At 37.0% G+C, this 25,217-nt stretch overlaps 2 protein-coding genes across 3 annotated transcripts in view; one reads left to right on the top strand and one right to left on the bottom strand.

Moving 5' to 3' along the window:
* The first annotated feature begins 3,829 nt into the window (after nucleotides 1–3,829).
* On the top strand, nucleotides 3,830–14,868 carry spopla (speckle type BTB/POZ protein like a). The gene is made up of 12 exons (XM_016239567.1): nucleotides 3,830–3,975; nucleotides 4,692–4,820; nucleotides 5,403–5,540; nucleotides 6,514–6,635; nucleotides 6,724–6,875; nucleotides 7,037–7,164; nucleotides 10,786–10,963; nucleotides 11,395–11,450; nucleotides 11,548–11,670; nucleotides 12,813–12,955; nucleotides 13,054–13,107; nucleotides 13,590–14,868. Exons 3-12 carry the CDS (start codon nucleotides 5,463–5,465, stop codon nucleotides 13,732–13,734), a joined length of 1,179 nt encoding a protein of 392 aa, XP_016095053.1. The 5' UTR covers nucleotides 3,830–3,975; nucleotides 4,692–4,820; nucleotides 5,403–5,462; the 3' UTR covers nucleotides 13,735–14,868.
* Nucleotides 14,869–17,350: 2,482 nt separating this feature from the next.
* Nucleotides 17,351–25,217, bottom strand: part of LOC107556444 (neurexophilin-2-like) — a 17,830-nt gene continuing 9,963 nt past the window's right edge. Inside the window, exons 3-4 of one of the 2 annotated variants that reach the window (XM_016239566.1) lie at nucleotides 19,097–19,376; nucleotides 17,351–19,018 (exon numbers count right to left, since the gene is read on the bottom strand). In XM_016239566.1, the coding sequence (XP_016095052.1) occupies nucleotides 18,618–19,018; nucleotides 19,097–19,376 (681 nt within the window). In that variant the 3' untranslated portion in view covers nucleotides 17,351–18,617. Of the gene's footprint in view, nucleotides 19,377–25,217 lie in introns of both variants that reach the window. The other variant, XM_016239565.1, reaches the window with a different exon arrangement.

Below are 25,217 nucleotides of genomic sequence, written 5' to 3'. Positions count from 1 at the left end.
TGCTGAGATGACAGCAGCTATCGTCAGATCATCAGGATGGAATGAGAGGTAGAGTTGAGTGTCATCAGCATAGCAGTGATATGAAAAGCCATGTTTATGAATGACAGAACCTAGTGATACCATGTAGACAGAGAAGAGAAGTGGTCCAAGAACTGAGCCCTGAGGCACCCCAGTAGCTAGATGTTGCGACTTGGACACCTCACCTCTCCAAGATACCTTGAAGGACCTACCTGAGAGGTAAGACTTAAACCACTGGTGTGAGGTTCCTGAGATGCCATTTTCCTATAGGGTTGACAGGAGAAACTGGTGGTTCACCATATCAAAAGCAGCAGACAGATCCAGCAAAATAAGTATAGAAGATTTGGAAGCCGCTCTTGCCAGTCTTAGGGCTTCAACAACTGAAAGCAAGGCAGTCTCAATAGAATGTCCACTTCTGGAGCAAGATTGGTTGCTGTCCAGGAGGTTGTTCTGTGTGAGAAAGGCTGAGACTTGGTTGAACACCACTCGTTCAAGTGTTTTTGCAATGAAAGGTAAAAGGGAAACCGGTCTGTAGTTCTCTAAAAGAGTTGGTTTAAGAGTGGGGGTTTTTTATATCACAAAATATAAGCACAAAATCAGCATATAAGGATGATTTCTGGAGGATCATGTGACACTGAAGACTGGTGTATCTGTGTGGAGAAGAGTAAAATATATTTTAAAATATATTCAAATAGAACACGTTTTATTTTCTATTGTAAAGATAGAGTCTTCTCTCAAAAACATAAAAAAACTTTCTGACCCCAAACTTTAACTTGTATGTATTTTTCAGTAAAAACAATATTGAACGCCAAGGATGTACAAAATGTAATTAAAAAAAAAACTAAAAAACTTAGAAACCCATTTTGGTTGACCACTATTCTGAATATTAGCTGAAAGGTCCACTCAAAAACTCTGCTGACTGTAGATGAAGTTTTTTTTTTTTACTGGCAGATCCACTATACAGATTACTTCCCTTGTCTTAGGCTGTAATTACTGCAGCACGTTTAAAGCAACATCCAAGAATAAAACACACAATTAGACATTTCAATGCCTGTCAAACTGTAATGATAATTTAACTGTATTCACATGCATTGTGACCTTGGCCCTTGTCAGCAGAAGATCTTCATTTCAATATGCTAAGTGTTCAAAAGAGAATGGCTGAGCTGTGCAATTAAGACATTATTCTTCATTTCTATTGCTCTGATTTGCACTTGTTTTCAGTTTTTCAACTTTACATTATTTGTGGATACTGCCTAACCATCATTCTGGAGATGTTGATGAATGCAAAATGTTTTTTTCACTCTTCCATATCTTGAGAATCTTTTAAATTCATTGAGCTAAAAAAAAATGTAATTTTCACAGGCGATGTATAATGTGCATAGTGTGGAATCAATATTGCCAAGTCTTTGCTGTCAGCTGGTGGTAATTTTATTAGGACTTTGTCCAGCCTGTGATGAAATGGAGAACAGACGTCTCTAAATTTCAGTTCGCTCTCAAAATGTAATGTCTTTACCATTCACAGTTAACAAAGAACTCAACCTCATGATCAGAGCATATTAACCATGAAACACTAGCTTTGGAAACCATGAAACCCATGTGAAAATGGTATATCATTTCAGCAGTGAGACACTTCCATGCTGATGTGGATGGGAATTAGTTATCACAGGCCTCCAGGGTATAATCACAGCACATTGTTTCAGAGTGGCTTACCCAAAGCTCCTTTTTGTTTGTCAGGAGAATGACTTCAGAGCACTGCAGAGGACAGCGTGAGGAAAGAGTCATCTGCACTCAACTACTGGCAATCAAAGCAGGACTTGCCACACAAGCAGAGATTATTTATGCTGCTTGTTTTGCGTTCAAAACAGATGATGGATGTTCTGATGCACATTATCAACATTATACAGTATGTATCCAAAATTGTGTTATATACTTAAAAAAATTAAGATGCTTTATTGGCATTGATGGTTCCCTGAAGAACCTTTAACATCCTTGAAACCTTTCAGTTGCACAAAAGGTTCTATATAAACTCTTAAAAATAAAGGTTATAAAAAAGGGGGTTTTCAAAGCAATGCCATAGAAGAACCATTTTGGGTCCACAAAAACCTTGACAGGCAATCTGACCAATCATAAGCTGAATCTGCCATTTTTGTCCAACAAACAAAGCAGACAAGAGAGTATAGATTAATGTTGGTGGACTTGAACTTGAACATGATGTATATTGATGTCTTTCCACGGCTGAAACAAGATACCTTCTGATGTTCATTCATGTTTATTTCGTGCTATAATAAGTAAACAGAAAGAGATGATCGGTTCATGTGCCACTTGAACTGAGACGCTACAGCGATCTGTCACGACACATTAAAGAGCCACAAACTGGCAAGTCTTTGTGAAGGATCAGTTACAAGGTATCTTTTAACTAAAAGGCTGAATTATCTTATACTTCTCTGATGTCCGGGTGTTCTCATTATTTCCTGTATTATTGTTTGATGTTATCCTCTGTATTACTGTTGGATGTTATCTTCACAGTAGTTATCTTGTTATCTGGAAAGGCGCTATATAAATAAATGTATTATTATTGTTATTATTATTATTATCTTTACAATTATACTGTTTATTAAAATATAACTCATTCTGCAGTTACAACAATTGTTTTTGTTTTAAAATTGTTTTAATTTTTAATTCTTGCTGAAAAGTGAAATGGCAGGTTACCTTGTGACAACCTACCCCATATACCCCCGGTTTCACAGACTAGGCTTAAGCCTAGTCCCAGACTAAAATGTAATGCTAAGCTGTTTTTGAAAAGAAACTTGCACTGACTGATCTTAAAATATAGCAGCGTCTTTGTTTTGTCTCAAGATGTGCACCAGTAATGTTTTTTCTAAAGCATGTTTATAAAAATGAATTAAATGTCCTAACTGAACTATGGCCTAATCCTGGTTTAGTCTAAGCCCTGTCTGTGAAACCAGGCCATAGTGTGACAACATGCTGTGCATAGACACATATACAAAAGGTTTCTGCTAGTTCTTTTCGCTAAATACCTCAATTTAATACGGTCTTAATATTTATGTATCTATTTTTGAAGGCAGAAGTTAAGCAATACCCAAAAACAATATTAAGCTGCTGTAGAATGTGTTATTATTCATTAACGTTTTACTGTTTGTGTGTCACTTTTTATGTAAATTTCTATTTTTCTTATTTATTTATTTTAACTTTATAGTAGGCTAGATAAATAGATACATGTGGTGTGGACAAATGTTAAAACGTCGCTGTGGGGAAGTGTTACTTTTCTCAACGCTTGCTATTTGGAGCCAACCATAACTGACTAATGGTAAGAGCCGAGAGATATTTATATAGGCCTATAGCCTAAGTTTTATATATAGGCTAGCCTACTGCAATTTTTTTTTTACCATTATTCTAACAAAACGGGATATACGCTTTCACTATATTTATTTCTATGGGGAAAAAATGTATATTATTCCTGCTCATCCCGTAACGTGCCTGCACTCTGTTAACTCTTTGCACTCTTTAATCGCCACAGTAAGTATCTGTGTTGTGTTGTGTTGTGTTGTGCTGCTTGGGCCGAGGCGCTCCCCCGGGTGGCGGAATTACGTACAGCCATGCACTCTGTTAACTCTTTGCACTCTTTAATCGCCACAGTAAGTATCTGTGTTGTGTTGTGTTGTGTTGTGTTGTGCTGCTTGGGCCGAGGCGCTCCCCCGGGTGGCGGAATTACGTACAGCCACAGGACCGAGTTGAGCGCTGCCACGTCTGCTCACACTCTGTGCTTTCGCTTCCTTCACTGGCAGGATAAGCAGCACACTGCAAGCTACTGTGATGGGCTGCTTTTGAAAAGACACAAATACACTTCAGTCTTAAATAGTGCCTATTAAACTTAGCAGATCCACAAGGACCGCCCGAACCCTGAATTTAACAGTATTGACAGAATGACGAGAAAAGGTTTGTGCTTTAACTGATCTACTTTTGTCAGTGTTGTGGATATAGTTTAGCTTGCTAACCACATAGCCAACTAGCCGACAGGAATCTTGACTAGCTCAAACAAAAGACTTGATTCCTTTTGTCCCTAAAAAACTCGATTGTTTCATTAATATACTGGGCTTTCAGTTAATGATATGTAGCCAATGAAAAATTAAACCGTAGAAGCTGACCACACAAATCTTTTCAGATTTTGTGTTTGCATTATGGCTAAGTTAACCAGTTTATTTTGCCATATTGACCAAGCCCAGAAAACAATCTGATTTAAACACAAGCACATAACTGAACAACAACAAAAAAAAATAAAACAGTTATGTCTAAAATAAACATTTTAATTTCAACGGCCTGAGTTAAATTGGTTGTCAACTCAATTTAGGAGCATTCATTCCGGATTTGAACTCACTGAACTTAAGTTATGTTATAAATATCGTAATGATGTTTATCATAATGACAGTCTAGAGTTCAACCAATGTTATTCAGAAGTCATATAACTGTGAATGTTGCCATTATTTATGCCATCGTTTGTTTTTTAATTTACAAATGTGATTTCAGTTACTGTCTGTCTTGATAATGACATGAAGTACTGATCTTATTTTAATTAATTAGGGATTGATGAATGCTTATGAGAGGATTGAAATGGCAACGTGTTTCATATGATACATATGTATTTATATTCACAGGTTGGGATGAGGAGCCCTTGGATCATGCTGTAATGTCACAGTAAAACAAACTTGTTTCTTCAGTATTTACCTGATACATGTGTACAATGGCATCAAGAAATGAAATTCAAGATATTTACTAAAATTTAGGTGAGTCGGAGGATGGTTTTTCTGTAAAGTTTTTGTTGTTGTTGTTGTTTGTTTAGTTAAAAGTGAAATATAGTCAGGTGGATTTGTCTGTTGGTTTACCAAAATACATCTAATGTGCCCTTGCCTTGACTATACCTTGTCAACCAGGGCAAGCTCAGACCTGCCTATCAGGCCTGTGCCAACAAGCCATTTAGTGACTACATTGGACTTAAGTGATTCTGATGTTTTTTGGCATCAAGCACAGCTATATTTAGAGTGATAGTTTCTCGTAAGCATTTTCATGGGTTTAAAACACATTTTTGCAGTGATGTTCTGTCACACTGGTTTGTGATATTGCACACTTCCGGTGTCATAGGTTTCATAAAGATTATATTCTTTCATTTCCTTCCTCCACTTTGACACCTAAAAGCGTTTTGATGGATTCGATGCCCTGAGTTGGGGTTAGCAATGATTCTTATTTGACCACAAAATGGCTTGCTGATGGCAAAGTCAAAGATTTGATATTTTCAGGTCAGGAGGAGAGGCAGAAATTGCTGCCGTTTATTTTTCTTAAATGATGCCTTTGCTCTGTGTTTCCATAAGGGTTAAGTGGTGAAAGCTTTGGGACTGTCGGCGCTTCTTGTAGTGGGGAGTAAGCTGGCCATGTCAGGGGTCCCAACCCCTCCTCCTCCAGGGGAGATGTCCAGTGGGCCTGTGGCAGAGAGCTGGTGCTATACCCAGGTGAGATGGACTGACGGCTCAGGCAATCATGTACAGGCTTTGCTGAAGTATTTTAGAAGCTATTTATACAGATCTCGGCTGAGTGATTGTTTACATCATTGCAAAATGTAAACTGCATTATCACACAGCTCTATCTCTACAGCTTCATCCACATAAATACAGTACACTCACATGAAGCGATTATATATGGTATAGCAAATTTTTCTATTGCATTGCAAAATGTTATCGCCCAACTCTTTATATAATGTAGGTAATGTAAGTATGTCCAACTTTATGCGTATTCACATAGGGTGATATGTACTATATAGCAAACCTTAATTGCTTGATTTCTTGTATAGTTGCAAAATGTAAACTGTTATCGCCCAGCACTAATCTGCTAATACTATATAGGAATGAAGAGTAATATGAAGAATATTAAAAACATTATGATTTCTGTAAAGCTGCTTTAAAATAATTGTGAAAAGCGCTATGCTAATAAATTTGACTTGGCTTGAAATTTGACCATTCTTTCAGTCTTAATATGGTTCTCTAATATGACAAGTATAGCTTGAGCAAATGCATATGTTTTGATCTCTTGCTTGTTATGGCGCTGTGCACAGTTTGATCTAATGGAGGGTAATCAGTGTATTAAAGTAGATAGGGTGACACTTTATTGTGCAAGTGATAATGAAACTCAAGCAGTCATCATAATGTGGTCATGCTGGTTTATCAGATACGGTAAAATGATACTGAGACAAATTTCCGACGGATAAGACTTAACCTCAGGCAAATGCAATGCAAAGTTGAACAGGAGCTATATAGTTGCTTACAAATGAATCCGATGTTAGTAAAAAGTCACATTTTGAAGTGGAAAGCTGCCTGTTCATTTGTTCTTGTGGCATTTGGCGTGTTGTTCTCTAGGATTGACTGCACATCGGTATGTTTGTTGACGGTTATCAGTTTTCACTGATGGTAATCTTTGATGATCTTGTAGGTCAAGGTAGTGAAATTTTCCTACATGTGGACCATAAACAACTTCAGCTTCTGTCGAGAAGAGATGGGTGAAGTATTGAAGAGCTCTACCTTCTCCTCGGGGCCTAATGATAAGATGAAATGGTGAGGAGCCTATGCATATGTTTGTGTCTTATAATGTTGTCATTCCCATAAAACATCTTTATCTTTCGGCATCTTTGTCTATCTTCAGGTGCCTACGGGTCAATCCGAAGGGACTCGATGATGAAAGTAAAGATTATCTATCACTATATTTGCTACTAGTTAGTTGTCCAAAAAGTGAAGTCAGAGCCAAGTTCAAGTTTTCTTTACTGAACGCTAAACGGGAGGAGACAAAAGCTATGGGTGAGAACTTTGCCTTTGCCTTTAATTAGAAAAACAAATGATTGGAGTCATGTTGTTTTTAGTCCTGCATAGATTTGTAATGTCAAGTGTCTTGAACTTAAGTCATTATTGGCTGATTGATTTTGGTTTGGACTTACCGCTTACTTCTCTACCCAATGCAGAAAGCCAAAGAGCCTATCGGTTCGTCCAAGGCAAAGACTGGGGCTTCAAAAAATTTATTAGGAGAGATTTTCTGCTTGATGAAGCAAATGGGCTGCTACCAGATGATAAACTCACGTTATTTTGTGAGGCAAGTATGCATTCACTTCATGATCTGTCCGGTAAATCAAACTCAAACCTTCCATACATGAATGTATTGGTTTGGATCAGCCCCACCTGATTAATAATTTTAAAATGCATTATTTATCCTAAAGCGATTTTAGGTGTTATGCAATAATAGATTGTTTTCTGTGAGGTCAAAAATGCGTGAAATTGGTCTAACTGTCCACTGTGTCGTAGCAGTGTGAGTGTTTAAATATGAAATCAACAAAGAATTTCAAATATTACATTTCTAAGAACTTTACACTTGCTTTTTTAACTAAATATTTTAAATATTTATTTTATCATCTCAGACATTCTTGTTTGTCTCATTTGCAGAACAAATCTTTTGACATTTGCTTAATCCAGAGTTACTTCTGTCTTTTAGTTACACTGACATGGTCATTGGGGTTATTTATTATTGATTTTTTTCTATAGAACATGGAAATGTGGAACATGCAAAATGTGTTTTTCTCTTCTGAAGTGGATTGCAGATTGAATTTCCTGCACGTAGCACGCTCTGATCCGTTTGTATGAATATGCTAGTAGCCGTTTGACAGCTCGCCCTTCTCTTCAGAACGTAGCAGGATAGAGACGTCACCTAGAGCGGCAAATGAAATGGGTTGTCAAATGAATTCACTGTAACACAATTATGAGTCTTGCTTGAAAAATAGCCGACATGCCTGTTGAGATCCGCTGCAGGGTTTAATATTTGCAGGGAAATTGGCAATATCACAAGGCAAAGTTGAAACTAAATGCAAATTGCAGATATGTTTTCCCTCATTAATTGGACAGTTTTTGTAGATGATTATTACCGGAAAAACTATTAAACAACTGCAGGATGCTTTCATCAGCTGAGTTTCTGATAGCGGCAGTTGTTTTTCATTTTGCATGAAAGTTTTTTTTCCCTCTTTCATTCACCTCCATTTTGCTCAACACTCTTGAATATTTTAGTAGCGGGGCTGATTGGTAGTACTCTAAATTAGTTTGTCAACATTGTATACAGAAAATTTATAAATAGGAGCACTTAGTCAATTAGTACTTACTTAATAAGATCTGCATTTTCACTGGCCAGTCTCCATTGCTGTTGCAGTCACATAAAGCAATAGTTTGCTCAGAATAATTATTTTAAGCAGTCTAGCATTTGAGGTCATGTTTTGTCATGGATGTCATCATTGCTTTAATTTGGTTGCAGTCAGATTTGCCATAACACACTTTTACACCGTTCAGAGAAGTAAATGAATCCTGCATATAGGACTGCACTGCATCATAATGGGGAAAAAAGTGGCATCACCTAGATAGATAGATATATATAGATAGATAGATTAGGGCTGTGCGATTTGGGGGAAAATATCAAATTGCGAATTTTTTATTTATTTAATTATTTTTTTTGACATATTGCTATTGCAATTTGATTTGCGATTTTAAATTTGCAAAGTCAAGCTTCAGCTCAATATTGTCAATAATGTGCAGCACAGTATGGGTATCATTACCCTGCTGAAAAAAACAATAGAAACCATCACAGAAATTCTTATAGTTTCCATTAAACCATTACAAAATTCCTTTTTGTTTTGGGCATTATTCCAATAGGAATTACTGTTGTTCTATTGGTTGCCATCTGCCAGATTACATCCCACCAATGGAATTCATCAAATAGACACCGTTATAGTTTACATTAAAACCAATACAATTCCCATTATAACCTGAAATCTATTACATTTGTTATTGTGTTTTGGGAGGGGTTCTATTGTTTTTTTCTTCAGCAGGCAAGATTATAATGGTATAACTACTTTTACAGAATTAACTTAATTACTGAATTTCACAGAAAATATTTGTTTATTTTTTATAAATAAAGAACTATTTCTTAAGTCAATTATTAAAGTATTACATTGATTTATTCATTTTAAGTATTTGGGATTTTATGAGCAAGTGGAAAATGTGCTGAATGTTTCATTTCATCCAAGTGAAATTAGCAAGCAGTTAGACTGAATTTACATTCGTTTACATTCGTGAGTGCGGCAAGCATTAATTGGCGCCGCGTGGGGCAGAGAGGAGCGAGTATGAGAAGCATTCACAGACACAGGCTGTGTGTGCGCTCTTCTGAATTGGGAATAGCCAACATGCATTATGAACTTATTTCAAATTAATCTGTTGGGGAGATAAAATGTGTAAGATAACGTTCACGTACTAACAAAAACATCTAAGAATGTATCTTTTATTCTCCAGTACTGAAAACAGAACCGTTAAGGGAGCTTTTGATATGCGTTGTGATGCAGCTCTTGCAAATTACAGTTTTTGTTCGTTGTCTGTCATTTCAAAGCTTAAGTTGCATACGGTTTTCTTTTAGTTTTAATTTGCCTAACTATCGATCTGACCCAGTAGACGCCATAATCCCACTCTGTCTCTCTCCCGCGTTCCGTTTTTTTTGTTTTTTAATGGTGGGTGTTTACGCAGTTGGCTAGAGCAGTGCTGATTGGGGAGAACGGAGGTGCGCTCACTCTTGCCCAGGGCAAGTAAGACTGCAACTCACTCATATATTGACATGCTTTAATGTTCAAAAAACACATTATTTTTCGAATACTGTACATTATTGTAGGTCCTCTATGCCCCGCCTCTCTCAAACGCTTCGTTTTCTACAAAGTCCCTCCTTCCGACAAGCACAGTCTGCTCTGATTGGCCAGTTGACCCAGTGCATTGTGATTGGCCGAACACCGCAAGCACTCGTCGGAAATGTAACGCCCCTTACCATAATCGCGAGCTTCATCTTTCAAAATAAATGTAAAGACAGTAAATAATGTCATTATTTTTACCATCAGTTCAAGCCCGAAAGGGGAACAGACACAGTAATGATGCAGTACACAAGCCGCGGTTAAGACAGCTGACTCTACTGTGATGTGACACTGTCTCTTGCTCTCTCTCTCACACACACACGCACGCGCGCACTCACACACACACACACACACACACATACACACACACACACGATGCGCAAAACTCCGCATTTGAACAGTCAATAGCAAATACTTAAACTAATAACAAAACAGTAGCTGATTCAGAAGGCCAGATTGTCATAGCAAAGTCAGAATTACCTCCTCTCCTAGGTTCCCGAAACGTTCGTCCATAAAATGCATTGCTGTTCTGTTGTAAGTTATCTTAAAGATTCCTAAATGCATCTACTTTCGGAAGGCCAAATAAAGTGCTTTTGAAACACACAACACACAGCGTCTCCCTGACATGCTGCTTCAACACTAACTGCGGTTACTGAAACCACGCCTTCTTTCTTTGCGTGCATATTTGGGCACATTGTGCAAATATTCCCACATAGTGACCTAGATATGTGGGGGCGTGTTTGAATGAGCCGTTTTAGGGGGCCGTGGCAGAGTCTTAACGTTGATAAAGAAAACTTGAAATCGCATCATATGACCCCTTTAATGAATCAGACTAAGCCATATTGCAATATTAATTTGCAGCCCTAACTGCAAGGTAACATGCGTAATATATGCATTAAAAACATGCTATAATACATAACAGAACAGTATGATGACTTTTCAGTGAATCACATTGCATAGCCAGACCAAGTGGTTTAATTGGACTTGTAATGTGTGTTAATTAGGTAAGTGTTGTCCAGGACTCTGTGAACATCTCCGGACAGTCCAACATGAACATGTTGAAGGTTCCGGAGTGCCAGCTGTCCGATGACCTGGGTAACTTGTGGGAATGCTCACGCTTCACGGACTGCACTCTATATGTGGGAGGGCAGGAGTTCAAAGCCCACAAATCCATCCTGGCAGGTGAGTCTAATCCAGACCCCCAGCCCTGCTGACGACATCAGCTCCATGTCCTCCTCTCATCCCAGCGACGCTAGCTCAGCACCCACCCTTCTGAGGGGTTGTGTTTGTGTGTGGGGAGACAGTTTGTGTGACCTTGTTGGTAGTGTTTTTTTCTTTTGCTTTCTGAGGTCGTAATTCTTCAATATGACAGATCTAGATTCATCACTGAAAATCCACAGTGTGATCCAGCGCTAATGTCCTCAAAGGACGACTGGGTTCATGAATGTGACTTTTGCCTTTTTGTTTCTTTTTTGCTTGTGTAGATTGACTTACAGTTCAGAAATAATCTAATGAAAACTGGACACTTGTGTTTTTTTATTTTTTTTTACTGTGACCACATATCAAGAGACGCTCATATAATGTGACTGACAGATTTATTGCTTTCTTGACAGCGAGATCACCGGTCTTTAATGCCATGTTTGAACATGAAATGGAGGAAAGTAAAAAGGTATGCATTGGATGCACTTTTTATATTGCAATATTGGTTTAGATACGTTTGCCGTTATGCAGCGTACAAGTTCATAAGCTGCTTTGTTTTCTTGCAGAACCGAGTTGACATCAGTGATGTTGAACCGGAGGTTTTCAAAGAAATGATGGGCTTCATATACACAGGAAAAGCACCAAATTTAGAGAAAATGGCTGATAGTTTATTAGCCGCAGCGGATAAAGTAAGTCTGAAGTTTTATTAAATCTTGAAATAACGTTAAATACATTGACTTGAATTTTAAGCATCCATTGATGTGGTTTTTTTTTTGATAAGAGAAATGTTTGCCATCTGGGGATACACTACCATTCAAAGGTTTGAGAAATAATACAAAATTATTACTTTTATTCAGCAACGATGAATTAAATTGATCAAAAGTGACACAGTACATATTTGTTTCAAATGAATGCCAAACTTTCTATTCATCAAAGAATCCTAAAAAAAAAACGAATCCCGGTTTTCACAGAAATAGCACAGCTGTTTTCATTACTGATAATAAGAAATGTTTCTTAATCACAAAATCAGCATATTATAATGATTTCTGAAGGATCATGTGACACTGAAGACTGGAGTAATGATGAACCATTACCATTACAGAAATAAATTACTGTTAAAAATATATTGGAATAAAAAACTTTATTTTAAATTGTAATATTGGACAATGTTGCTAATTTTATTGTATTTTTAATCAAATAAATGCAGACTTGGTGAGCATAAGATAATTCTTTAAAATACATTTTAACAAATCTTGCTGACACCAAACTTTTGAAGGTAGTGTATGTGTTTTTTTTTTAAGCCAAAGTGGTAATTATGTGATTTACATTTTTTGTAAACCCAAAAGTGGAATTGTCATAATTTTCTCATTCTCATGTTGTTTTAAACCTGTATTGATTTTTTTTTTCTTCTTCTTCGTGTGGAAAGACATTTTGTACTGGTCACTGAAGCCAAGTGATTCACTAAAGAATAATTTAGATGTCACTACTGCTTTCGTGAATGCACCAGGGTGAGCTAGATTTTCATTGAATAAAGACTTTTGAAAGATTTTACTCTGTTTCTCTCAGAATATAGTCATATGGACTATTTCAGTAATGCTTTTATGGTGCGTTTTCCTTTTTGAAGATTAAAGCCTTCAGAAAATTGACCAGTAAATGATTACTAATGTATTATTTTGTGTTGTATGGAGGAAAGAAAGTCATACAGGTTTGGAACAACATGAAGGTGAACAAATGCTGACAGAATTGTCATTTTTGGGTGAGCGAAAGCTTTAAATGGCATCACAAGCCTTTGAATGTTGTATTGTATAAGTCATGCGTGTCGTTCTCTCAGTACGCTCTGGAGCGCTTAAAGGTCATGTGTGAGGAAGCCCTTTGCAACAGCCTCTCGGTGGAGAACGTGGCAGACACCCTCATCCTGGCCGACTTGCACAGCGCAGAGCAGCTCAAAGCACAGGCCATAGATTTTATCAACAGGCAAGCTCCGCCAAAGAAACTCTGCTTGATAAATTCCTGCTGCCATGGCTGTTTACCAGCCTGAGAATGAGAGTGTTTTTCTTCTATCTTATCCATAGGTGCAGTGTCCTCCGACAGCTGGGCTGTAAAGATGGGAAAAACTGGAATAGCAAGTATGTAATTAGCTGATATGTGTGACACAAGATTAATACTGAGCTCTTATCTACTCTCTTAGATGCATTAGAATTCATTGTTTTAGGTTCTGGGCAGCCTGAGCTGCTTGGCTGGTACCCACAGCCCGCATATCTCCTGATACCGGTTATTAATAGACTCTGACTGTCTGAAACGTCAAGGAAGAGAACATTCCTGCATTATAAACATATCACAAAGTCACTATTATAGATCCCTGGCGCCCTGCCGATCGTACTCTTCAGAATGGCAATAACTCCTGCATTAGTGCATGCTTATTTGGAGGAAAATGGTCTTTTGTATAAATAGACATAGTTGCTTGAATCTCCCATATGCACCATTGAATCGAGCCTCTCTTACCTTATTTTTTTTTTTACTCCATTAGACTGGATTAATCCACATTGCTGTTATCGATTTTTAATGTGTCTTGTGTTAATACTAAAACGTCTTCACCCTCTCCTGACAGTCACGCCACGGACATAATGGAGACCGCTGGCTGGAAGTCAATGATCCAGTCTCATCCTCACTTAGTGGCGGAGGCTTTCCGCGCGCTCGCGTCAGCACAGTGCCCCCACTTCGGTCTGCCCAGGAAGCGCCTAAAACAGTCGTGATGACGTTCCCGCTGCTCTCTTGAGCCTGTCCTGGGGCAAAAGCCAGAAAACTGCGGAGTTTAGACTCTATCCCATTGTCATCCGAACCGACAGCACGTGACTGGGACAGGCTGTCTTCTAAATGGCAGTGAAAGCTGTTCTCACCCTTCCTGAGCGATGGGTTTGGCATCTGAGCTTTATTTTGCGAATCTTTCTGTCACTTCAAACAGCCTTAAACTATCTGCCATGACTCTTGTGTGGAGTATTTGAATTCTCTCAGTTCTACTCTGTGCCTGCCTTGTCCCATGAGACCAGGCCTCTTCCCTGTTGCACTAGTTCCCAAAGTCTCGCTGTTTTATATGGCGCTTCCTAGGAATGCGTCAGGAGTTTGATCGATGGGAAATAGTATATATTCCTAATGTTCCTTTAAATATTAATTTAAATATTTACAACTAAATATTCCTTTAGTTGTGCGACTAGACATTAAATAAATGTTAACACAATGAGTGCAAGGTCATTTCTTTACACTTTTTGAAAAGATAGCTATGCCCCATATTGATGGCACGATTTCTATGTATAGACACGGTTTAACCAAATTACTGTTTGTGTCCTGCCCCTTGACCTGTGAAAACATTCAAAGTGTCACGTATTCACAATTTTACAAACGACTCAATTTTTAGACACAATATTGTTGCTTCCCTTGAATTGGTCTGCCATATACAGACAAGTAGTTTGAAGTTGTCTGGCCCATAATGCATTTGTGTAACCTGATTGGACTAGACAATCCATCTTCAAACACATTGTCCTCTGTGATCAGGAAATGTTTGGATGCTGAGCATCAGATTGTGGCATTACTGTGCATGCCATATGGATGGATTGATGAATGTTTGATTGGGAGGTACAGATAGATTGATTGTCCTCGGTCTATCAGAGTTTTGTTGTTTTTGAGCTGTGGTGTTACAGTCAAACTTACAGTGATTTGGAAGAGGACTCTACATTGTGTCATGCTATACTGACTTTAAAAAAATATTGTCTGCGAGAATGCCTGCATTAACTCATTAAAAAGTTTTTCAGCATTCAGTGGTGTTTTATGTATGGTTTATATAATATACTTCCATTCAAAAGTTTGGGGTCTGAATTTTCTTTTATTTTTTCTTTTAGGGAGTCTGTTTTGCGCACAAAGACTGAATTTTATTTGCTCAAAATTACAATAAAAGCAGTAAAATCATTGATTAAAAAATATTTTAATATATTTTGAAATGTAATTATTTCCTGCAATGATAAAGCTTAAATTTCAGCATCCAGTCTTCAGTGTCGCATGATCCATCAGAAATCAATAATCAAGAAACATTTCATATTATTAATGTTAAATGAAGTTGCTTTTTCAGGATTATTTGAAAAGAAAGATAAAAAATACAGAATTTGAAATCTTTTGTAGCATTGTCTTTACTATCATTTTTGATCAGTTTAATGCATCCTTGCTAATTAAAATTATTAAATTCTACTTAAATTTTGAATGGTATATATATTACATTTACATTACATATAATTTTTACTGAAGTAGTCTCTAAATTGGCAGTTTCCCACTAATTAACAGTCATCTGTACTGATTTTTTCCCTCTCTTTTTCGGCATATGTATAAATATCTTGTTATACTACTATTATATATGGCGTATTATATAAATTTTATTTTTATTTTTTTTTCAGTAAGGGCAGTGTTTTGCTTCATGATGTCATCCTGAGGAGTTTGTTATAGTTATGTTTAGCAGGAAGTGAAATGTCACCTGCAAAATGACTAATGTTTTGACATTTTGCTTTGGTTATTTGTGTTTAACACATTTCAAGAAGGTGAAAAGAGGTGATGAAATGGGCAAAAAGAACAATATAAGAACAACCGGCCATCAAGCTCAACTGCAAATTGCATTTTGCTAAACATAATAGTCATTTTGTGATTGATTAAACATCGCAGTGTTATTTTAAACACTAAACTTAGCATTAGCACAATTGTTCCTGGCACTGCAACTGCAATGTAAGTTGTGGTACTGTGGCCATTGTGATCTCTGCAGCAGTTGCAACGTATTGCTCTCGCACCCTCCATGATGGGAAAGCAGGGCTAATTAAAGCGAACAGCATGCAGTCCGTAATCCGAGCTATCAAACACGCATCTTTTTCCCGTGCCAACATGCCGCTTCATGTCGACCGTTTTCTGCGGCTCCTAGGGAACTCTGTGATAACATCTCACTATTAGAAAACCTCTCTCCCACTCCTGTCTATCTGGAAGACAATTTTTAAGTGCACCACTGAGCTAATGAGACATTGCGAATTCATACAGTTGTTCTTTTGTCCATCATAGGGCAATTCAGTTTTGTCTTTTGTTCTTTCTTTTGTTCAGTGTGAATCGGATGGTGGGAGGCCATCTATGTTAAAAGCCAAAAACATGACAATCCATTCGGAAAGAAACAAAAGGTTCACATTTGAGGAAGAGTCCATCGTTTCCATATGCACATAAACTAATGTAACACGGGTCTGTACATCAAAAAGCTTTTTATTGAATATGATCATGTATTAGAGCTTGATGAAATGCAACACATATCACAGGATGTAATGTTTTTATCCAGAGGTAATGTGATTTTGCAGGATATTTTACTGACTGAAGAATCAGTGTTTTATGCGGTCATAAAAACGACGGCAGATATGCTGATGTTTCACTACAAATCTCACATATACTGTCTGGATATGCTTCATGTTTAAATCTGTGACAGTCATACTGAATAAAAGCAATAAATTAACCCTCTATGGCAGCATCATTTTTCCTTCACTGAAAAAATTAACTATGACAGTAGTTTGAAATAAAAGGACATTTTAAAAAGAAACCAACAATATAGTCTTTTTAAGCCACGTGACATTTGATATTCTCACCCACAGGGAGGCACATCGAAGTGCTCTATAAATTGCTTTATTGAAATAGAACAAACTTGTTTTTAGGGAAATATTTAAGTGTAAATAATAAAAGTGTGCAACGATTTATAAAAGAAACATGAGTTTAATAATCAAAGAAAAAATGATCCACACTGTAAAGATGTTTTTTTTTTGTTTTTTTTACTTAAAAATAATTTATTTCTATGTGTTACTTGCGATATCTTTGTGAAATTTACTAATAATTTTTGAGCAAAAATAGTTTCATAGCAAATCAGCGCGAATGCATACCATAGAGGGTTTAAAAAAAAAAAAAAGCTGGAAGCTCAGGTATTTTCCTTGAGCATTTTTTTGTGTTTTACAGATATTGAAGACAAACATAAAGCATACACTTTGCTAAAAAAAATAAAACTGACAAGCTAGATGGTTCAACTCTACATCTACTTGATATAACTGTCAAACACCAAAAGTAGGAAAATTGATCAATGCTGGATTGATAGATTAAAGAAACAAATTCATCCTTTAAAGGCAAAATACACACGGTTTTATAGTCACATTTATACACTATTCACAAAATTGCACGCAGGATTTTAAACTAAATACCAATTATAAACAGCTATCTTTGTATCGACATGTTCTTGATGTGAATGTTCATGTGGCAAGACAATTAGCATAGATTAAAGAAACAAATTCATCCTTTAAAGGCAAAATACACACGGTTTTATAGTCACATTTATACTCTATTCACAAAATTGCACGCAGGATTTTAAACTAAATACCAATTATAAACAGCTATCTTTGTATCGACATGTTCTTGATGTGAATGTTCATGTGGCAAGACAATTAGAGTATCAGTACAATTAATTATCCATCTGATTTTTCAATTTGAGCAGAACTGCGATCTAGATCAGTCACCCTTGATATGGGAAAATAATCTGTTTGGTACACGCACAAATGGAACCTGAGAATTCCAGTTCTGATTATCAGACTATGGCGTTTCAACTGGTTCATTGTGACACACTGACATTTAGACTATAATGTGCAAACAAAAATGATTCCTTCAAATGATCTCCATATACTGTTTTAAATTATGAAACACTCAATACAAGGTAGACTCGCAAATTGTATTAATTTACCTTCGTGTGCGTTTGCATAAATGTCTGTATTTACTCCTGACACTTTTTCACTTTGACACGAAAGAGTTTGATTCCAGTCCAAAGTCACTGGCTTGAATAGAGGTTTGCTACATGACTGACATGCTAAATTTCAGTTTTTGGCTCTGGGCCCCTCTGTCATGGTTTGTAAGTGAAATTTCCCACTATAATTAATGTTAATTAGAGCCTGCAAATGTGGATCTCTGTGGCGAGACCATGACAAAGGGTTGTTAACCGGCTGCCAGATTCACTAAATCCACCTGTCCAATGAATTGTGCTCTCGTGAGACATTGCAAATTACTCTTTGAAATTATACACAAATCTCAATTCACACATAGATCTTTTGTGAAATGCGAAACAACTAAGAGTAATTTGTAAGTGATGTCTTTGCTGAATGATTTAACCCGTTCGCACTTATCTTGACAACTGCATAAATGCTTCAAACAATTTAGTGCTGAACAAGAGGCCACATTGCTCAATAAAACACGCACACACACAAACCTCACAATAAAAAGGTGTTTCACGTATAATCTATCCTCTGTAGGTCTGTGATTTATTAGCTTGACAAGTAGCGAAAGATGGTCTGTTTTCGGGGGAAAAAAATTCCCAATGGAACTCGAACCGTGGGATGGATGTGAGACGTTTAAAGCCAAAAACAAAAGCGCCGATCAGTTATTTTGCCATCAAACGTCGTGACTGCCATATCACAATAGGTGATGCCCGTAGTGTAGCCTAATGCGAAACATCTGGATTTATTTTAATTGCTTCTAAATCAGATGAAACACACTGTGAAAATGAGGTTGACCGTTCTCACTGTGTAGGATGGACTGGATCTTAACCCGTGGATGCGTACGGCGTGTCACTGTGATAGTTGTAATCGGGGCAGATTTTTTGCACCAGTTTATAGTCAGTGCTGTAGAAGGCGATGTAGATGCATATGACTTTGAAGGGCTTCGAGCAGAGCCAGGACACATGGCTCTGGGTGGATTCTTGGTAACACGTGTTGGACGGGTCATAGTTGCAGTGTGAAGTCTTTTTGCTGCGGTCTGTTTTCTGGTACTCGATACGACAGTTGAAAGATTTCGAGTCTTTCGTCTCCAGGGTGGACTGCTGGGCGATCTCAAACTCCACCACCTTGGAAGGCGGCACCAGGCTTACGGAGACGTTCCCCAGGCCCGTGGAGTTGTGGCGGAAATAAACGCTGAACGTGCCGTTGCCGTGGTCCACTATCTTGCCTGTAATGAGGAGATTGAGTTTCACAGTTTTGATGTTGGAGTTGAAGTCACCCCAGCCGAACATTTTTTTAAACTTGCCCGTTTTCACGATGGGTCTGCGTTTAGTCCTGCTCTGCGCCTCTCTGACATCTGTCTGGTTAGATAACCAGTCCCAAGGGTCCTCGATGTTTTCCAAATATGTAATCTCCCTCCTGTTGCTCTTGAACCCAGGGGATCCCCGGGCGAAAAGGCGCAGGGGGTTAAGAACGCGGGGGCTGGCACTTTTGGGGGAGGGGTGGTCCTCGTTTTCAGCCTCCCCCCAGTCCACAAGCCCCACCTCTGGAATATGGACTCTTCTGCATGTGACCTTCCAACAACACTGTGAAAAGCACAAACACACAAACATGAGAATCCACAATACTATATGCAACATTATATACAACATCTATAGCCTATACATATCTTTATTATACAATTGTAGAGTGCAACAGTGCATGCACACTTTCCTTGACCTTGGTTCCAGAATTATTTTGCCCATAAATTTTTCCTATTGATATTTTTTTTTAATTATATTTTAAGAAGATTATAAGCCATGATCCAAATGAACCAGCTATGAGGTGAATGTTTATTGCAAAATATGTGTATTAGCCATAAAAATATTGATACTGACTCTATCATTCGCTTGTTTCATGGGAGTGGGTAGGCACTAAACAGTTCTGCCATTATTTACTTGTCACAATTCCCTAATTAGTAGAAATTTATTTATACAATTTATAGAACACAATTAAATAATGCAGACTGATGGCTTCAACAAATGCATATGCCATCAGTTAACAACCTTGTAGCTCACAGTAGGCCTGTCTTTAAAGGCTTTTAAGTTACGTACACGTCTTTATGAATTAATCAACTTATTTGTTCAAAACGCAGATTCCTTCAGGAACAATGTCTGACTGAATCTGGAAAAGCTATTTCTATATTACAATTTCTGTCTTTATGAGTGAGTCAATGAAGCATTCATTCAACCGATTCATTCAAAACACTGATTCAGTCAGTAATAAATCAAGTGGCTGTCTATGAGGGTGAGTCACTGAATCATTCATGACTCGTTCAGAAACACTGATTCACCACTGCTGTGTTGCTCAGAGACGAAGTAGTGGATTTTGCTTCCACCGTGATTCTCTCTGGTGGAGGTAAAAATAGACATCACAGCTGTCAATATTGTCTAAAATGTAAGCTACTCAATATTACCTTCATGATTTTCTTTATAGCTGTTTTATAAAAGCAATGTCACAGCCATGCTGCTGGAATATTAGGACAGCTGTTATCGTTGCCTAAATCAGAGCGTTAATTTAGGTTGCATTAAACAGGAATGGTGTTAATCTTAAAATCTTTTAATTTGTAAACAATAATGAATAAACCATGAATAGTTCTACGTAATGACTGTCTTATATATTTGTACCTTTAATGTTTTAAAAACATCCAAATGATCTGCAAAGGTTAAACATGAAATTATTTCTGCCTTACACTGCAGTGCTGATCCTATGTGCCAAAGAACCTTTTTGCTCCAGGATTGAGTTCTGGTCCACTTAAGATAAAGTCTTAATAATTTGTAGAAATAAGCCAAACTAGTTTGGCTGGTAATTAGCGCAGGCTGCCATCCTGAGGCACGGCTGAGAGGATCATTTGCTGAAGCAGATGTGAAAGTAGGGCTGTTTGAAATCGCACAGACGAGCAACCCTGTATTTTCTCTATAATTACTAATTTTGCTGTAAGCTTAACAGCAGCATATGAAAACTCAGTCAGCAAAGGACTACATTCATGAAGACATTTCCATCTAAAATGGTCCAGAGCGTATCAGTGTTTCAGAGGCTGTGCATTATCGAATATGGTTAAATATCGTACGTAAACAAAATAACATTTATGATTGTCTGTGTAAACTTTAAAATGGGTATAAAATGTTGTTGTCAAATAGCGCAACAGCTTGAGAACATCATGCACAACATTATAAATGATGCAAACAGCCAGTAATAGCCCAGTAATTTGAAAGTTCCCTGTATAATGTGAAATCAATGCGTCTCCCATGGATTGGGGGGTCTGTTCATCTATTATTCTTCACAAAACTTAATTAAGACTATACCTCCACGTACAAAAAGAGAGCGAAAGAATGCAGTGTACATTTCCGTAATGAATTTATGGGCTGCAGGTGAAACTTTCCAGCATCGTCTGAAAGTCCACTGAACAAAGATTGAAGATAACCCTCAATGGAAATGAGAAAAAAGAAATAGAGATTTTTGTCTTTGATGAAACATTTATTCACTTTTGAGTCCCCCTGGTCTTGTACGATGTTCACTAAACTAGAGCGCTCATATCTCTGTTCTCGCTCTTGGTTGTGAGTCTCTTCATTTTTCATTTTGCAGGCCTCAATGACTTGACAAGGGAAGATGAATACCATTCACATTTAGAGAAATAGTGGTGAGAGACAACTTCAGGTGAAGCAGGAAGGAGATGATAATGCTAATGTGGAAGCAGTTAAAGGATGATGAACAACTGGGGAAATTGCTGTGACAAGTAGAGGGATCACAGGCAAAATAAAACGCTTTACTGCCTTGAGAGGAAAACTTAAAAGGTTGTGCTGACAATCGGTCCCAATCCTTTCCCTCTCTACCTCACTCATACTCTCTCTCTCTTTCCTACATGTAGGGTGGCAGTAATTCTACACGTATTTTGGTAATATGTTTGATGTCTAACTCAAGGGAAGGACTCAAGCTGTGACTTTGGTAGAGGTAAGGCATACAAGGTTTGCTGAGGGGAAATCTAAGGACGTTAATTAAGACTTTAACTAAACTTCAGTACTGTCCTGCAGGCTAGAGTCAGAGTAATAGAATTATATTTTCCTTTCATTTTATGCTTACACAAACAACAGTTGTATAATTCAGGTTCACACAAGTGTTCTATCAGAATTACCACAGTTTATCATAGTTAACGTAACGTTTGACAACCTCTCCAGATACTCTTTGGCATCACTCTTAACAGTATATATACAATATTTGTAATGGTTTCAAATTTTAAACCTAACCCTTTTTTATCTATATATATATATATATATATATATATATAATTGTCACTTTTTTGGGGGGGGGGAAATAATCACATAAAATATTAGACAAAAAAGACTCCAAACAGTCCCCATATAGTCCACAGCAATAGATTTGACAGTCTAACCAATCTATAATATAAATATACAATACAGAACATACTGTATGTGTGTGAGTGTGTGTATTTTGTATTTAAATCTTTATAAAAAAGAATTTATATACTGTATGCTGCCATTGAAAAGTTTGGGATCTGTAAGATTGTTTTGAAAGATGTTTTTGAAACTCTCTTATACTCTCCAAGGCTGCATTTATTGATCAAAAATACAATTAAATATTATTACAATGTGCAATCACATATTTGTTTTAGTAAGTATTAGTAAAGTAAAGTAGTAAAGTATTAGTAAGTAGTAAATTTGTATTTAGTAAGTATATTTTAAAATTAGTATATGTAGTAAATATATGTGCTCTTATTATAAGTGCTAAAACATTTGTGCATCTTAATGATTTTCTTTAAAACTGTGATACATTTTTTGTTTGTACGTTAATTTGATAAAGTTCACAAGAACACAATTATTTGAAATAGAAATCGGTTATAACATTATAAATGTCAGCCTGTCACATATGATCAATTTAATGCATGAGTATTAATTTCTTTAAAAGAAAATGATTACTGACCTCAAACCTTTTAAGAGTGTGTGTGTGTGTATATAAATAAAAAAACATGTATACATAGATATATAGTCTAACCAATCTATACCATCAAAGAAATTAAAAGGTTTAAAATCTGATAAAATATCTGTAATTTGATAACGTATTGTACAATGTGTCAGTCACCCACAGCGAAAGCTGGCCTAGTGACAGCGTCACAATATGACATCCACAAAGTGAGAGAAAAATCAGTCTAGACGTTCATCTGTAATGAGCATTATGGAGCAAGCTGTCTGCCAGTCCCTGGGGTGGACATATCTTTTACGGCTTGACATAAAGGTAATTGCTGTGGTGACCAGAACTAGCCCTCTAGAAAGTTATTAAGAAGTCAGGGACATCTCAGTGGCCGATCATGGATGAGAATGCTGTTAAAATGTATTTGCTCCGTCTGGCTGTAGCACACCTCTGATGGCTGTGATGGCTCTCCAGCCCCGGGGTATGAATCTGTTTGGATGTCAGACCTGCATCTTCTTGTCATTTTCCGTCCATTTCTCTTTTTTGTGCTGTCTCCCTATTTCTTAGCCCCAGAGACTGTTTGTTCAGCATAATAGTGCAACTGTGATTTGTACCTTAATTTGAGAATTTACTTCCTTGAATTTTCTATTCTGCCTTTGTTTAAAGTGACAGTTCACCCAAAAGTAAAAAAAGACATTATTTAAGGCTGAAATACATTGCTTTTTTCTGACTTTTGCCAAGATTTTTGCTTGGATTTGCAGTCTGGATGAGCCAACGCTAGTTGCTACAAGTCAGAGCAAATCTGTGGATACTGGGCAGTCAGAGTTAGTTAGAATGTAGTGTTAAGAGAGATAGATTTCACAGAAAATCTGATTTTTAGAACACATTCTTTTCAACTCCTAAAAATAAAGGTGCTTCAAAAGGTTCTTCAAGCGATGCCATAGAAGAACCATTTTTGGTTCCACAAAGAACTATTCAGTCAAAGGTTCTTTAAAGAACCATCTCTTTCTTACCTTTTTATAATCTGAAGAACCTTTTTTCGCCCCAAAGAATCTTTTGTGAAACAGAAAGTTTCTTCAGATGTTAAAGGTTCTTTATGGAACCATTTAGACAAAAAGGTTCTTCTATGGCATCGTGAAGCACCTTTATTTTTAAGAGTGTAGGCATGTTTCTGCTGAGTCTGGTTGGTTAGTGTGTAATCCTCATTTGTTTAGTCTATGATGCCCAGTTTTTCTCTGTAACCAGTTTTAAAGTTAGCAAGTTTATGATGCATAGTGTTCTAAAATCTGTTCATATTTTAAAAGACCTGTAGTGCATTCCAGCTTTTCAACCTCACCCTCATGTCATTCCATTTCACCTGTATGATGTTATTTTTTTCAATGAATAATTTGTTTTAAGAATTATATACAGTACAACTCAATGTGACATGGCTGTTGAGTTCTAAAAAGGACAAAAAACACCATGAAAAAACACAATGAACACAGTAAGACGTATGCATGATATTTCATGTTTTTGTAGTCATATATGAGAAACAGAAGTTTACTGCAAGTCATCATTTAACAACAACAGTTCCCTCGACCAAAGCTCAAACAAGGCCATGTTTGTGTCAAGAAAAGAATTGTTGCCATCGTTTTTGCAATTGTTGCCATCTAGATGAAAACAGATTTTAGTCTGTTCCTTGCACTAGTGTATGTTCCTTGCACTATTGAATGATTCAGAAGTGGAATATAGTTACTCATTAATTTATTCATTATTTTATTATTACTATTATTATGGATTAATTTATTGCCTGTCTTTTTTGGGGGGAGATGTCTCTTATAGACATCACTATAAGAGCTGTGAAAAGATTTGTGAAAAAAAATAATAGCTCTATGACTCATGGATCATTAAATGATGACAGAATATTAATTTGTAGGTGAATTAGGTGAATTATTCCTTTAAGCTATTATTGTTATAATACATCATTCCAGTAGAATAACCTACATTTTATTTTTTATTTTATTTTATTTCATAGGCTTTTTGTCTTAACTGTATAGGACAAATAAGTGAAGTGAGAGGGAGGGGGGATTGGATCGGGACATGAGAGGCTTCAAACCTGAATGATTCTTGTGTATCATCAGCATGCGCACTACACTTAAGAGGGTCGACCATCTGAGATCACCTAAACCTACTCTCTGATGTTCTCAAACAAAAAACACCTTAGTACACTGTCATTAAATACACAACACACAACATCCAGGCCAAATTGTCTATTACACTAAATACATAAAAGAGCAATTGTTTTAGACATGTCACCCATAATTCAACCAAACTGCAGTTTCTTGTTGTAGAGTACTGAACATGGCAGCAGCTGCCTCTCCATTTCACCTGTCCAGCCCACTGTTCCTCCCCAAAGTCTCTGTCATTTTACTCCTAACTCCTATTCTCTCTCTCTCTCTCTCTCTCTCTCTCTCTCTCTCTCC

This window comes from Sinocyclocheilus grahami, unplaced genomic scaffold, assembly GCF_001515645.1.
Source record: "Sinocyclocheilus grahami isolate Dianchi unplaced genomic scaffold, SAMN03320097.WGS_v1.1 scaffold568.1, whole genome shotgun sequence".
Taxonomy (NCBI): domain Eukaryota; kingdom Metazoa; phylum Chordata; class Actinopteri; order Cypriniformes; family Cyprinidae; genus Sinocyclocheilus; species Sinocyclocheilus grahami.
This window is presented reverse-complemented; position numbering and strand designations above follow the sequence as displayed.